At 41.2% G+C, this 16867-nt stretch overlaps 1 protein-coding gene across 6 annotated transcripts in view; it reads right to left on the minus strand.

The window, feature by feature from the left end:
- The window catches only part of PDE1C (phosphodiesterase 1C), a 334640-nt gene that overhangs the window by 51323 nt on the left and 266450 nt on the right, over positions 1–16867 (minus strand). For all 6 annotated transcript variants that reach the window (XM_074150406.1, XM_074150407.1, XM_074150412.1 and 3 more), the window contains 5 exons: positions 12315–12415; positions 10718–10846; positions 4679–4780; positions 3552–3672; positions 468–549 (listed from right to left, as the gene is read on the minus strand). In XM_074150406.1, coding sequence (XP_074006507.1) covers positions 468–549; positions 3552–3672; positions 4679–4780; positions 10718–10846; positions 12315–12415 — 535 coding nt within the window. The remainder of the gene's footprint in view (positions 1–467; positions 550–3551; positions 3673–4678; positions 4781–10717; positions 10847–12314; positions 12416–16867) is intronic.

The raw sequence follows: 16867 nt of genomic DNA on the forward strand, positions 1-16867 counted from the left end.
GGCTTGCTGTTTGCTTGGCTTCAGTGAAAAATATTCGTTGGCTTGAACGACTGGGAGGGAAAGGGTGGAAAGAATAAATGGAAAGACACACAGTAGGTTTTGCCCAGGTCATCCAAGGGACTGACATTACATTTTCATATCCACCAATGATACTCATATCACAATACATTGCCATGTGTGCCTCATCTTCACAGCTCAGAAAACCATGGAGTAGTGTCATAACCAGGCACTGTAGACATCTCTGCAGGCACATCAGAGTTATCTTGGTTACTGCATGGAACCATCACCTTAGATTTAATGGCTCCTCAGCTTTGAATTGTTGATCTGGGTAAAGTAATGCCATTGTGCTTTATTTTCTCTCTTTAACATAGCTCCAAATCATGAGAGAACCCCATGATCTTAGACCTACAGAGAGGAGTAAATTTTGCTTATAAGATGCTACTTTGTGTGCACCGAAAGGGACATACCTATTTGAGACTGAGCAACCATAGTAGATTTGCGATCACACAGTGGAGAGAAGGGAAGCCCTAGTTCTGCTTCTTTGTCACCCTGGAGAAACAAAATTGAAAATTAATTAGAAAAAGACAGGACACATTGCACTTTGATATCTTAGGTCACAAGTGTAAAAGCTTCTCCTTTTTACTTTCTTTAATTAAGTTTTGATATTTTTTTATTTTTTTTTAATACAAATTGTGAAGAATTTTAGTCTGGCTGGAAAAGCTGTAGGCCAAGCAGAAGTTGATGAACTAAGCATCTTGATTCCAGTGAATCTTTCCTCAGAGCTTTCCCTGCCTGCTTGGTACTTCTACTCACCAATTAAAAACCCACTTTAGCACAAGACCACTTCTCATGGCAGTTCTCCAGAGAACTCAGCAGAACTCAGCTCTCAGACCAAACTCAAGAGAAAACATCAGTGTCAGGACTGCAGAGCTTGCACTTCTTTGCATGTCATTTCAGTCTTTCAGATAAGGACATCAGAGGTCATGGCTGGCTAGATGCAGATTACTTTTTTCTTCCAATGGAAATACCAACATTGTCAACACTTTACATAAGTGCTTAAGTACAGAAGGCCAAACACGCTTTCCAGCCCTCAGAACTGAAAGTCCTTTCTAAAATTACAAGATAGTGCAGAAGATAAGTGTTATAACCTCTTTTTTTTTCCAGTCTTTCAAGTTGCATATTCTCAAAAAGCCCTTTAACTTGGTTTAGTCACACTATAACATATTGCTTTATGCTGAGAAGATATACAGGATGACATAGTTGCAATACTCCCCACTGAGTATTTAAATTTAAGTAGCCTGTTAACTATACTATAGGATCAATTCCTTAAATCAGCAGCTCACTTTAACCATGCTGAACTTCTTGCCGGTGTTCTGACTAATCAAATGGAAGCTAAAATAGCCAGCAAACCAATCACAGAAAAACTTCTGTAGCATAAGAAAAGCTGAATTTGTCCTCTATTTGTTAATATAACATACATGAAATGGGGGCACAAGTCTTGTTAGAGTTTTGGGTGGAACAACAAGCAATAGCATTCTTCTGTTGCAGAACAATTCTGCTTTATGTTAGAAGTCTGATATACAAATATCAGGGTAAAACAGAAACCAAATACAGAAATATTTCCAAGTAACGCTCCTTTACTGTGTCTGCTGCATGTCTCAGGAAAAACATCTCTCAATGCCAGCTCTTACCTAAGCATCATTCCTCTCACTCCTTATGCCTCTTAAAAAAAACAGTGCCTAATTCTTTTTAGGAAGGACCCCCCAACTGCCTTTCTGTCTGCTCGGAAAGATAGTTGACAACTTCTAAGCTGTTTGGGCAGCTCCCTTATAGCTAGCTAAAGTGGATTAGTGAAACAAACGAATTCACGCAAGACGTCTGCTTTAAGAGATGCTCACCATAGCTGCTGAACGTATTGTACTCAGAAGCATCATTCACACCGACAGCATGGTTACTTGGTGTAGAAAGACTTGTGTCACATCTCAAAATAACTGGAAACGAATAGGACTGGGGACCTTACTGATATAGGTTGAGTCAGGCTTTATGTCTCTGCAGAGCACGTAACAGAAAGGACAGGAGAGGGTCTGCAGGTGACGAGTGTAAGGAAATAAATACCTAACCTGAGGTGAGCCCAGTTTCTTATCAATATGGTCCCCTCTGGTTAGTAGTAGTAGCTTGGGAGAAGAGTGTGTTGTTTTTTTGCTGTCAGGCAGGGATGTATTTATTGATCTAGTACTAAATAACTTCAACAAATGCAAGTCTATGCTTCGTGATAAGCTTAAGGGTTTTCTTGAAGAGGGAATTAATACTGCATCTGAATTTGGAACTAGAACGCAAGCTTTATGTAAAGCTTTATCTTAAAGTGGAGGCATTTGTCATTCAAAATTAAAGTAGAATTTGTTGGCTAAGCTGAAATTATTCTTATGAAAATATAAAATAATGAATTTGTCTTCATTACACGCATAAAACAGATCAAAACTTGAGCTTTTTGTGGTTTCATATCTAGCTAATCTTAATTCCCTCACCAGTCTTTAGGGGACTCAGCAGTGGTGTGTTTTAACATCTTTAACATTTTTAATCTAGTACAATTCTGGGCTAGAAAAACATAAACATGCAGGGTTTTCCTTAAAATATATATGAAAATAATTCTACTTGCATGAGCCACCTGTATGGCAACACAGAGACGGCTGCAGATATGATTGACTTGCTTCTGACTAGTAAAGCCATTCTTGGTTTGAAAAACAAATTAAAGAATTCATTTCAAAGCAAATTCTTACAATGTCCTTATTAAGAAAGGATTCCCACAGCACCCTTAAAAATGGATGCCATTTAAAAAAAATACTTAGAACTTTTTTTAAATTGTCATATATTTTTCTCTCTTGCATTCAGATTTACTATATGACATTAAGTTATTGAACGTTGGAGGGAAATGAAGCACTTAGTTTTCTGCTTAGTTTAGTAATTCATATTGGTGAAAAATATCCTAAACACTCTTAACTGCTCTGTTTACTTTTAAATTTTTTTTATGGCAGCTCTTTAAATGCTTTTAATTAGTCACTTTGGGAGCTTATAGCTATCATATAGAGCTTAATGATTTGTCTAGATTTGTGGGTCTGTCAACAGGTGGTCCACTGTGAGCTATAAACTAGATGAGTTCACTTCATCTAAAGTAAAGGTAATGCATTTTTCTCATCTACCCCAACAACATAAGTACAGTTCTACAAAGTACATTTACTTAAATCTGTTTTCTATGGTTCTACACCTAAGTAGAACGTCACATATTCTATATTTTGCTAATTTGAAACATGTATTAGCTTCCCAAATTAGAATTTCTACTCTGTAGATAATGTCTATATGTACAGGCACTATCTTCCCAAGGAGCATAATAGCCAGTGCTACTGGTGCCAGATGAGAAAGCTTCTTATCACTTAAGAGGCTCTTGAGAAAATCAGAGAAGGAAAAGATGTGTGTTCATATTTTCCTACTTCCGTGCCCACTCCTAGACACTCCCTCTGGGCTGCAGAAATGCAGAGGAACTTCCCTAGTTTTACCTGTCTGAAGAACTCCTCTAGCAGAGACATGGTCCAGCGATGATGGAGATCCCAGGCCTTGGCTGGATGACTGATATCTGCTGTATGCAACAACAGTGATAAGGCTTTCGGCTTGTCAATTCTGAAAATCCAAAGGATCAAAAAAATTAATTGTCTGCTTTTGCAGTGGAGAATGACAAAAATCTCACCTAAGCAGGGAAATGAGGTCATTAGAATCTTTGGCCAGGATATTAATGGGATGATTTCTGTGTTGATAAAATCAGACAACTATGAAAGATTGTCTAATTTGTCCAACACACACCATTCTTGTTATAAGTGAGATGTTAAGAAGTGCAAAATGAAACTTTGCTCAGCCTTGCTGAGCTCCTTTCCAAGCTTGCATGTCTGCACAAGCAGGCTTGAAGAGCTACTGTGTTCCCCATTTCAGCTGGAAGAGTTGCAGCTTCTGAGAGGAGCAAGTGGATAGCCACACTGGTCTGATACAGGTATAATTCTGGGTGGCTCTGGAAAGACCTGTGTCCTGGGTGAAATAATGACCATCACTCAAAGCTTTCTGCGGTATAAGAGGAATTTTATGGGGGAGAGCTGTGGACAAAATATTACAGCTCCCAGTGACGTACTGGGAAGAAGAAAAGGCCCTCCCTACACTGCTCCATCTGTTATCTTCTAGTCCTTCCCTCCGTGGATCTCAAGTTGTTTTCATCTGTCCTCTGGTTATGGAGCAGGCCCCTTGCAGAGGAGGCAGCTGATACCATCTGCAGATGGGCAATTCCCAAGTTGTGCTTTTCAGATCTTATAACCTTGAGTCATACTGAAGCTGTAGAGGTCATTCAGCTGGATTGTGTCCTTGATGTTACCCTGATATGCAAAGGGAAATGTCCAGGGAGGCTTATCCCAACATGGTGACCTTTGCAAGCTTCGGTCCACCAGCACAGAATAGAGATGTGTCTATAGGGGGGTGCCAGTACACTAAGTGAATTCATTCAAAATTCAATAGCAGAAAGAGAATTGATGCGGACATCAAAAAGAGTGAGGACCTCTGGAGAGGAGCTTTTGAAGTCAAATACAATGGTAAAGCACCAGCTAAAATGCAGCCCCTCGCTGCACAGTGTTGTGAAGTGACTCACCCTTCTGGCTGCTGCAAAGCATTCTTCATGGCTTTGATTTGCTGGAAGTGACAGGACATATCAGTGGCCAACACCATTTCAATCACGAGAGCTCTGAATTCCCTTTGTGGTGACATCACAATGAGAGGAGCAAGGAAAGAGAAACACAAAACCCAGCATCAGACACACTCCAGTTTCTTTTGTTGTCTATCTGCAAATTATTGACAGTACTTCTCTCTTTGTATGTAACTCTTTCCATTATCCCTCTCACAGGGACGGGAAAGAGAATGAATGATTTTCTACACAAACACAGGAGTGGCAGAGTTGGAAATTAAGTCAGGTGGCTAATCCTTGCTAAGAGAAATCCTAGATGTTTTTTGAAGAGTGCATTAGTATTAGTACTCCTTTTTCAATTAAGCACAAATCTTTTAAATTGATTTCTTTTATAGGCCATTCTTAGAAGGAAGTAAAAAGACTGTTTGAAGCCTCAGCATGAATCAAGTGAACTTTTGAACCTGAATCTCTATCCAATTGACTAAAACTGGCCAATACCTTTGTTGAAAATTTAGTGGAAATTTAAAATCTCATAGTATATATGATGCATATATATAGTCAAGACATTTGAGAACCTGCATTACTTCCCTAATACACATTCAAACTATTCCTGTAAGAATTTTTGTTAAGCAAACTTGTTTAGGATCCAGTTGAAATTCCTTTGAAACAAAACAAATGTTCTAGAGATTTTAAACTATCAGAACATTCTGACCTAGCACATAATACAAATTTATTTTCTCTTCCTCTCAGTTCAGCTCTCCACAGGTTACCAGAGGAAGAACAACCCAAGGTTAGCATACCAGCTCAGGATTTGTGAGATTCAGAAATGGGTCAGGTTTCATTTAAAAAGAAAAGTTACCATTCTTCTTTTCATGAATGTTTCATGAAGGACATGGTCTATTTTGAGCGCATCTCTTTTGTCTCTGCTGGCTGTGCTGAAGTTCCAGCCCCAGGCCATCACTGTGTAGAGACCTAAGACTGCTGTGCTTACCCTGTCCCATGGGTGGCACATAATGAGTCCCCCCCACCAAGAGTTCTGCACACATGCTAAGATGGCATCAGCTGGGTTTGCTCTTCCCCAGTACACCCACATCCTCCACCACACCCTTATGTACAATCAGTTGCATGGCCAACAGCATTCAAGATGATGATATGGTGGCTGATATACAAACATATTATAAATTATTTTGAATCTTTTTTTTCACCAGTCCTGGTCAGTTCCCTGGTCTGGTCCATTCCCAGTGACAGAAACCTCTCCATCAATACAAGCAAGAGAAAGAGAGGCAGGAGAGGACAACCTAAATGCATGGAAAAAACTTTTATAATAAAAGGGTATGAATATACTATGGGAGTAATTAGTGCTTGAGATTATCGCTGGAAAGAGCAGACACTTCACTGCCTCCTCTGGAGTGCAACTCCATCATAACGGTCTGCGCGGGACACTTTGCTTTCTTACTGCTGCTGTAACAAGCTATGCACAAAGGGCCCAGCTCAGGCCAATGAGTCACTGACTCCAGTGCCAGCAGGTGCACGTGCTCACAAGCACATGAGTTCCAGTTCCCCTTTTATCAAAGTAAACCTGGAATATGCACATTCTCTGACCTCTGCAGATGTTTCACAATGTCTTTTCCTCTGATAAAGAGAGGAAAAACACTCCAGAGACGCTAACAATAAACTATTTTGAGACTGAAGGGTGCTTATTTGTCACTTCAAACCTCAGGCACCACAATAGCAGGGAGCTTTGGAAGGCGTGTGGACACAGATAATTTTCTGGACACGGGATATGCACGAGAGAAAAATCTCAAAAGACACACAGACTAGAGGATGACCGCTTGCGCATTTGTTGCCAGGTTGAGATAAGGCAGAAAAACAGTACAGAGAGAATTGAAGAGAGATATTTATCCATTTCTTGGTTTTGCTTCTCAGTCAGATTGGAGCCGGGGATACACACAGCTGTTACGTTCTGCTCTGACCAGCTTTAGCACTTTGTTTCTGCAATTGTCTCCGGCGTCTACACAACACATTATGGTGCTGCAGCCTGCATGCTGCAGAGCAGCCCTGGCTAAAGAGTCCCCAGAAACCGTTTGCAAGAGGTGTTTCCACTGAGGTACCACTGGACTATATTTAACGATGCTAATAATGGCCACACTTCTTTTGATGCAGCCCAGGATGCGGTTGGCTTTCTGGGCTGCCAGTGCACATTGCCGGCTCATGTTGAGCTTCTCATCCACCAACACCCCCAAGTCCTTCTCCTCAGGGCTGCTCTCCAGCCATTCTCCACCCAACCTGTATTTGTGCTTGGGATTTTCGTGACACAGGTGCAGGACCTTGCACTTGGCCTGGTTGAACTTCATGTGGTTCACACGGGCCCATCTCTCAAACCTATCCAGGTCCCTCTGGATGGCATCCCTTCCCTCCAGTGTACTGACTGCTCCACAGAGCTTGTTGTCATCAGCAAACTTGCTGAGGGTGCACTCAGTCCCACAAGCCATGTTGCCAAGATGTTAAACAGTGCCAGTCCCAATACTGTCCCCTGCAGAACACCACTAGTCACTGGTTTCCACTTGGACATCAAGCCATTGACTGCAACTCTTTAAATATGACCACCCAGCCAGGTCCCGTCAACTGAAGATCCCTTATGGACTCAAGGTCTTTTTTTATAGACCTGGCTGTGCTGCTTGGCTGACTAATTAGGGATTTTAATATTTCTCATTACACTTCCAGATGTTTTCTCTCATGGTAAAATACACATTTCCCTAAGGCCAGAGGCCAGGAACCAGGCAAACATCAGATTCTCATACCTTTAATTTACCCCTGAGAAAAAGTTAGAAGTTACCCAATTTGAAAATAAATTCAAAGACAATTTGTGCCCATGCCTTTTAATAACACCTGCAGAATTAGGGAAAGGAATAATTAGGTGGAGAGAGCAGCTTGTCAGAGAACAGGGTCAGGAAAATTGGAGAAGAAGGAAACCTGAAGTGAATTTCCTGGTTTATTACTATCACATGCTGAATAATAACTCATGTCCAAAGTCACGGCTTTGATTTTTGTTTTCTAACCAATGTCCTGCAGATGACTCAGGTGTAAACATGGTATCTGGCACAGTCCCACATGCAAGCACAATTTTATGGCATCTTTATTACTGATTGCCGAGAGAGACCCTGGCTGACTTTACATCTAAATACTTCCAAGCCTTGCATTGATCCATCTGGCAAATATCCTCATTTCCTCTTTAGAATAAATTTCTCATGGAAACAAACTGGAGAAACGCTACACTCGGGCAGCATTTTCAATGGCTGATTCTTACTAAAGGTGTAACACTCATAATATGCATGTGCCCATCCTGAATGCATAGAAACAAACTTTTACAAGAAAAGGGTGTGATTATGTACAAAAGAAGGTTCTGACCAAAGTTGCCCTCAGTCAAAAAACTTTCATGGTTTCTCAGCACAATCTGGAAGGGAGTAGCACGGATTGACAAGGAGGGCTCAGAATTACTCGAGGGATGAAACCCCAAGGAGCTTTACTGACAAAGTCACTATTGCATTAAAGGTCGCTTCCCAAAGCTGTACTCCAATACAGAATTAAGGAGCAAAACATTTTCCAGATGCCTTTTTTAATCCTGTGGTTGACAGGGTTGCACCAAACATACCCTGTTTCAACAAACTGCATGGAACTTACTAATAATGAAATACAGTGCCAGAAAAGACATCTATAACAGTATCTTAGGAAGCATCTGTTCACTTTGCAGTTTATTTTCTTAATTCACTGTGATCTGGTTTTGTTATAGTTTCTTCATCTACCTGTTGGTGATTTGCACAAATGGGATTCATGAAATGAGGCAACTCAACTTATTTTCAAATATTTAATAAGCAACAGAGTTTTGGGGTTTTTTAAATGGAGGAGTAAAAAAAGTAGTTTAAGTACCAGTAAGCATTCAACTCTTTTCTCCTTGACTGTAGCCCAAAAGATCTCTTTCAGTCTCATCTGCTTTCCTGACAAAACCTGCACCCATTTATTTTCCAACAGCAGCTCTAATTTTCTACATTTCTTTCCTGAAAATACATTCCCTAACTAGATGACTGAATACCACAAAAGTGATAAAATCCACACAGGCATCTAGGATTACAAAATCCACTGACTATTAGATTATCTCTTACCACTAATGTAAAAAAAGGAGTGAGAGCTCAACTCAAAAAGGCACTTAAGAATTTTCTTTCAAAAAACCATCACAGAGGCCTTTTGCTGAGAGACATTTATCAGGTATGTCTACAAAAATCAAGTTAAATTTGGACACACTTCAATGGTTTACCAAAGCGTCCTTCAATAAATATGGAGGGCCCTGGTTTTGAGCAGTAGTCTGGGAAAGTCTGGGTTGAAGTGACCCTGCTGAAGTCACCTGATATCCAGTGCTTCCCAAATGTTTGCCTATGGGATTTCAAACTGGCAGTCAAAAGCAAAAGCACACAAAAATCACAATGTTTTGGTACTAGAGCACATCCAGATAATGGCCTTTATTCTGCAGCTGCTGCTTGATCGGCAGCTACAAAATAATAAAGCCCTACTCGAGACACAACAAATAAGCAATCCAAACCACTCAATACAAACCACTCAATGTTTTTAGCTCAGGCAGCTACAGTATTTCTTAAAGAGATGGGTTAATCTTTGAAACTTTGGGTCTAAGCACATAGCCTCAACAGAACACACATGTTGACACTACAGAATCAATGAGAGATATCTGAAGGTAGCTTTGATTCAAGCAAAACCAGTTGAAAGCTCCAAAGCAGACCATTTTACTAAAGACAGTATCTATGCAATGAAGCACACTCAAGTAGCTGCTCCACTCTTCCTTGTAGATGTGGCTCTAAGGCCGCTGTCTCTAGTCAGTCAGTTCCTTGCGTTTGTCCAGCCAACAGAAAAGGAAGCAGTAATTTGCTGCCAATATTTGACAAGGCATTACCAACTGTAGCTACAAAAAAATAAATTAGATGTTTTACACCTCAATGCAGATTTTTTTTCAGTTCCTGCTTCCTGCCTACCATGAGACGATTTTCTATATTGGGGGATAGAATTTCTCAAGCCACTCCTCCCCAACACTCACATCGATCGAAATCAGCCACTTAAGTTCCTGAGTTTTATTTCTGGTGTTCAGCTATAGGATCACATCACTGTCCACAAGTTGAAATAAATAGGAAATTCAGGCTAAACAGATCAGCAAGCAGGGCCTTCACTGACCAGCTTGCTAGAAGCCAGGCCCTGGAGAGAAGGGCTCATTTCCCCATGTTTATGTTAAAATAAGATGAACTGACTGCTCAGCACTGTGGCACCGTGTGTCACGTAAGATCCCACAAGTTGCTTCCCCTCCCATGAGAAAGACCACAGAGCAGGATTCTTCCTGTCTAGCACAGTGGGCTATTTTTAAAATCCAGCCCTTGGAGTTCAAAAAACCCCATAAAAACAGAAAGCCCTCATCAGTTGAACTGTCTGCTTAGAAAGCAAATCATGGGCTGCTTTTGGCACATAAATCATGTGTTGCATGAGGCTTATTTTAAATTACAGCTTCTTACATCACCTTGGCATATATAGTACACTGATTTATGCTCCTTGGACTGGATTATTTTTTGCATTAAGTCACATTTATAATTTCCAAGCCGGGAGTGTCAAAGTAGATAAAGGTTATGTTTATGCTTTAGGATGAACAAACAGCAGGCTAGCTCCACGCTCAATCACAAACAGATATGTACAACGGCTGTCTCTGTGAGACTTAGTAATTAGATGGAAGTCAAACTGTATATTATGTCACAAAGTCTAGTCTTATTACCAGACGTGAAAACTGAAAGCAGAAATAAGCCAGACTAACACCTTTTAAAGCTCTTTTAAAGTTCTTTGTAGCAATAGAAATACTAATATGCCATATACAATAATGCATATTGCCATTCAGACAAGGTAATAACAGTCTATGGTGATGCTGCAGTGTTCCTAGTCAGCCACCATGTTCGTTTTTACCTCCAGTCGTCCTTTGAGAGATTAGACAAAATATTCATCTCTTCATCATCTTGCAAAAGACGATACGCTGCACTAACATGGTGATTCTCAAGCACAGACCGGTCGTTATATAGAATGGCTGAGTCTGACCTAGCGTTTAAAAGAAAACATATGAGAGGTTACGTTTCTTCCCTGCCTAGAGTCCCACATTCAGAAGTTTTCCTTTGATCAGCTACAGAGATTATTTGTATGGCACAGACACAAGCCTTTTAAGAGCACTTGTAATGCTTTGTTCATTGCTGTTATTCAGTAAAAGAAAACTAAAGATCAAAATTCACTGCTAAATGTATTTCATCAGCTAAGACTCACCTAGTCTCTGTGCTACATCCTTAAAAAAAATGCTGAGAGCTGTGAGAGATACATAATAGATCTGTGACTGATGAATGGCTAAACTGGGCTGAAGAGAAAGTTCTTGCTGGAAGTTAAGGGCAGCAGAGGGTGAGCATGACTTGTTACAGTCCCCACTCAGTTCCGCTTCCCAGAGAACAGCGTGTATTTTTCTCTCCTGGCATTTTACACCCTCTGATGGTTAGTGTTACAGAAATTAAATTACAACTGTCTTTCCTTGAATTCTTCTATAAGTATTTGGGAACTACAGCAGATCCATAATTCTTGCATGCATGAAGCTGTAAGAAGCGGAGTGGGGCTTGGCCCAGAACAGAGACACCTATGGTCCCATGAGCATATGTGTGATTTATCCTAGCAACCTTTATATATCTGATACACACATGATTCAGCTAACATACTCCAGACATCTAATTTAGGGTAAGATGCAAGCATCTTAGAAATGCCCAAGTGTGCAGTGTCAGTCGAGGACATCTGGACATCTGTCATTGCTACAAGTACACTCCCCTTGTCAAAGTAATACACAGACATCAGATGCCCAATTATCACTGCAACTAGAGACTGCCATCATTTTGCTGCCATCTTCATCTTCTCTCTTCCACCACCCCAAAAGCCTTATAGAAGATTCTGAGTTCAAAAAATATGCCACTCCAATCTAGTTTGTAATCAGCTAATTAGTCTAGTAATTTACAAAGCTTTAAAAAATTATATCCCTGAAAGGGTAATGGTAAACAGATCCCCTTGCTGCAGGTGTGGTTTTCCACTAAAGTAAAAACAGTATGTGTAGTGTTGGTGTTCACTTATGAATACAGATATTGTTGAGTTCTTGATTTATGAAGCTAATGTTTGATTCTTCAAATTCAACAAGGAGAAAAAACTGTTGAGTTATAGTATCTCCTCCAGAACCATACCTGCATGAAAATACATCACTCTGTACAGCAATTTGTCTTTGGCAACTTCACACAGAAGTATTTTGGGACTTTCCTTTTTCCTGATTATTAATATGGAACAATGCTCAGGAAGCTAGAATACATGCATTCCATTGTAAATGGTCAAGCAAGAGAAAATTAAATGCAACCTAAGGAAGTGAACTTTCCTCTTGTAACACTTGAAAGTAAAAACTCCTGCACTTTTCTAGGTGGCTGTGCTGTTATTCTCCAAAGGTTTCCCACTCCATTTCCCAAGCCTTCGTCATGATTTACAGTGGCCTCACCGGGTCTGGATGTGAAAGTTGTTGGTGGTTCCAGTGTGTTCATAGTCATGGATAGCAGCTGCGAAGATCATAGCGAAGATCTCCAGCTCTGTCAGCCAGTGCTGAAAAGAGATTACAGAGCAATTAGGCAAGCTGTCATTTTCCCAGGCATTAAGGCTTTTGTCTTTTAAGGCAAGTTATCCGCTGCTGACAGTCAACGCTGCACATCATTGCCTTTCCCCTGCAGCCCGCCAGCTGTTCTAAAACAAACTTCTCTGGTTCATACTCAAAAGCCGACCAGCATTTTTCCTGGAGCTTCATCTAAATAAACTGAACTTCAGCAGACTGGTTTCAGGAGCTAATAAGGCTTAAGGCAGAGCAAGGGGAAAAATGTGCCCTTCTTAAAAAGCAATGTATGAGGAAGAGAGAAAGGGAAACCTCAAGAAAATCAAGGTTCTTCAAGTGGAACTTGATGATACATGTGCAGGTATGCACATACCACCAGGGTATGTATTTTCAGCTCAGTTGACCTGGGTAGCAGAGTCTCAAATACAGAAAGAATGTCACTATATTCTAGTAACTAAAAGTCTTTGTCTATCAGTGAATCATGAGGAGAAGAGGGAACACAACCTCTTGTTATTTCTCATTTATAGAAACATTTGAGAAAGCCCTGAGGTTTCTTTTTTCCTAATTGCCTAGTCAAAGCCTTATTTTTCAATGCTTAAGTCACTTTTGACTTAGATTTCTAAATGACTCAGATCCTTTTAATAATTTTCCTCTGAGTCAATCAATCATTTTATGTCTGGCTTTCCACTGGTAGCACACAAGGAGTGCTATTAACATCAAGTGCATGAGACAAAGGCTGTAGATGTTGTAAATATTTGTATGAAATGCTTAAATGTATTATATTAGAGAAAACCTTTACCACAGTGGTTGCCAAATATTTTTGTAACAGCTCGCTGTCAACCTGCAAACCTTTTGACAGACGTTCATGTACGAACTGCCTTTTAATTCAAAGCCCAGTAATGGCAGTGTGGTTTCATAAACCTATTCTAGACATCTGCTACAGTTCAGGGGCCACCACTGGTCTGGTAACCACATGCTGGGGAACACAGATAAACGTGAGCCTCTGCACACAGCAACCTGCCCAGCTCCCCTCCTGCCTTTCACAGCTGTCTTGGCATAACCAACGAAAAGTGAAGCAAGTCTTAGGATTAAGGATCTCCTTACATTAAAGATGCAGTTCAAAAATATTGGCCAGAGATATTTCACACAATGCCACTGACTGTAATCAAGGTAGCTCTTGAGTTTTTTTTGGGGTTTTTCTGTTTTGGTTTTTTTTTGAAAGAGAGAGAGGAGGGTGCAGAGATCAAGAAATGAGCAGACACAGAAACAAAACTATTTTCTCATTTCTACACAATTGGTCCAGGACAGGAACGGACAGCACTGGTGCTGAGAAAGCTGTGATGTTTCTGTTTCCAGGTGTGACTTGTGAAGAAGGAATGCTTTATAGCTGATGAAGAACATGATTTCAGTTTTCAAGCAACAGCAACTGGCAACTGCAATGGGGGTAAAAAGGAACTGGGCTTTCCAGGCTACACATCTATGTCTCGACTTCAGTTCCTCAACCATGCTCTGCCCTTTCCCAAAAGAAGAGAATGCAAATGACAGAAAAAAATCAGGCACAAGCGCTCAGGAACAGGCAGACATCCTGTTGGATGCACACAAACCTACAGGATGCACACGGAACTACTAGGGGACACACCAGCTAGTGAATGCAGCCACTTCAGACCTTCTGGGCCTCATCTGACAAGTCCCACTCCAACAGCATCTGGGGACCCAAGTCTTAAAACAGCACTAAGGCAATGAGCACTGTGCCCGGGGCCTCCTATCTCATCTCTTAAGACACAGACAGGAAAAGTTCTAACTTGCATGCTGTATCAAAGCGTCACTTGTTGAACAAGTTCAGGATAACGTAGATTTTCAAATAGGATGCAATACACCTGAGGAAAGGTATTAAACATCATAATAGCATTTGAGAAAGACCACTCAGGATAAAGACTGGGATTACAGTTGTGAACTGTGGGTGATAAATAAATCAGTGTAAGTAGCACAAAGTCAAATTGGGCTTGTGAGTAACAGGAGGGAAATAGCAGGTAAGTAATTGGAACCTTTTAGTCCCTTCTTTCTGCTACAACCTTGCAAGGAAAAGCAAACAAGATGGTAAAGAGCGTGCAGAGAATAGATGCATTCCCCATCAAAGCAGTGATATCACCTTTCACTAGTCTGTGATGGACTTCATCTTGGGAACAGAGAGCTAGTTTTAAAGAACAAAGGCATCAAGAACTATTGAGAAATCAGCATGACACTGTCACAGGATGAAAAGAGAGAGGAAATGTGAATGTTTTTCATTTCTAAAGGCTTGACAAAAACAATCCAGAACAAAACCTTCAAACTTTCTGTGATTATAAGGGGTTGGGCGATGGTGCGGGAAGAAGGCATGAAAGAAGAAGTATTGACTTCCAGAGTGGAAACAAAAAAAGGGTAATGAGGCATGGTTGTCTTTCACAAACATACAATAAATATGAAGAATTAGCTACTAAGGCAAGTCATTGGCATGTAAACAAAAGGATCGATGCATACAGAAAGAAAAAGGAAGAGGAAAGAGCAGTTTCCAAATCTAACAAAACAAATGGATCCATTTCCAAGAAAATGCTACAAAGCAAAGACAGGAATAATTCGCCTGCTTCCTTCCCCAGAGTTTATGGTCTTTTATTCCAAAGTAGCTACCATTTTCAGAGCTCATGATGATCTGCTTATTAATCACAACAGTCTACAGAAGAGGAGGATCTCAGTTCCCTTTAGTACAAACAGATGTGACAGAAGTCCTGAAGTTCTGCAGTTTTACAGGTCTGCTACAGGAAATATTCTCCTATAATTCTTGACAGTATCACAGAAAGAACACTTAGGTTCTACTATTTGAAACTCATTGTCTGGATTCACAAAGAAATCATATGGTAATTCCTAATAATTATAATAATGAATCAGAAAATAATACTGAATAAAGTAATGATCACAGCTGAACAAAAGAATTAAATAAAGGGAAGAATGAAATGAGCGAAAAGAGTGTCAGCTCTTGGAAGCTGTTCCTACACATCACACTTCTATACCAGTCCTCTAAGAGATAAACGTAATTCCAAATTCTGTTTCAACACTATATCTCTGAAAGAACCCAAAATTTTCTAGTTCAAACAGTGAAGTATAAGAAATTCAACCCAAGGCATAGAATCATAGAATTGTCCAGGTTGGAGGGGACCTTTCAGATCATCTAGTCCAACCATCAACCTAAGTCTGATCAAAACCATCACTAAACCATGTCTCTAAGCACTATGTCAACCTGGCTTTTAAACACCTCCAGGGATGGGGCCTCAACCACTGCCCTGGGCAGCTCATTCCAGTGCTAATTCCATTTCCTAATATCCAATCTGAACCTCCCCTGGCGCAACTTGAGGCCATTTCCTCTTGTCCATCGCCTGGGACTTGGGAGAAGAGACCGAACCCCCTTGGCTACACCCTCCTTTCAGGGAGTTGGAGAGAGCGAGAAGGTCTCCCCTCAGCCTCCTTTTCTCCAGGCTGAACACCCCCAGCTCCCTCAGCCTCTCCTCACAAGACTTGTTCTCCAGACCCCTCACCAGCTCTGTTGCCCTTCTCTGGACCTGCTCCAGCCCCTCAATGGCTTTTTTGTGGGAAGGGGCCCAAAACTGGACACAGCCCTCGAGGTGGGGCCTCACCAGTGCCCCGTGCAGGGGGACCATCACCTCCCGAGTCCTACTCACCACGCTGTTCCTGAGACAGGCCAGGATGCTGGTGGCCTTCTTGGCCACCTGGGCACACTGCTGGCTCCTGTTCAGCCCACAGTCCACCAACACCCCCTGGTCCTTTTCTGCCAGGCAGCTCCAGCCACTCTGCCCCAAGCCTGGAGCGCTGCAGGGGGTTGGTGTGACCCAAGGGCAGGACCCGGCACTTGGTCTTGTTGAACCTCATCCCATTGGCCTCGGCCCATCCATCCAGCCTGTCCAGATCCCACTGCAAAGTCCTTCTACCCTCCAGCAGGTCAACATCCCCAACTAACTTGGTTTCATCTACAAATTTACTGAGAGTGCACTTGATCCCCTCGTCCAGATCATTGATAAAAATATTAAAGAGAACCAGCCCCAGTACCGAGCTCTGGGGGACACCACTAGTGACCGGCCACCAACTGGATTTAACTGCATTCACCACCGCTCTCTGGGCCCGGCCTCCAGCCAGTTTTTAGCCCATAATCCTGGGGAAGAAAGCAACAGGAAAACTAAAGAGATTTCAGGCACTGAATATGGCTAGAGGGAAAGAAGATTTCATTAACTGAAAAGAAAACAGAAGAAAACAGAAGCCTGGAATAAAACTGCTGAGAGATTGTAAATAACAGGAGAATGACACAGGCAAGTGAACCATGTAAAGATAAACCGGACATTTGTTTCTTTCCTTTGAGACTAGAAGAAATTACCACTATATAGACGATTTAAATATGAAAAAAG

The sequence above is a fragment of the Numenius arquata genome, chromosome 7, assembly GCF_964106895.1.
Source record: "Numenius arquata chromosome 7, bNumArq3.hap1.1, whole genome shotgun sequence".
In the NCBI taxonomy this organism is placed as follows: Eukaryota; Metazoa; Chordata; class Aves; order Charadriiformes; family Scolopacidae; genus Numenius; species Numenius arquata.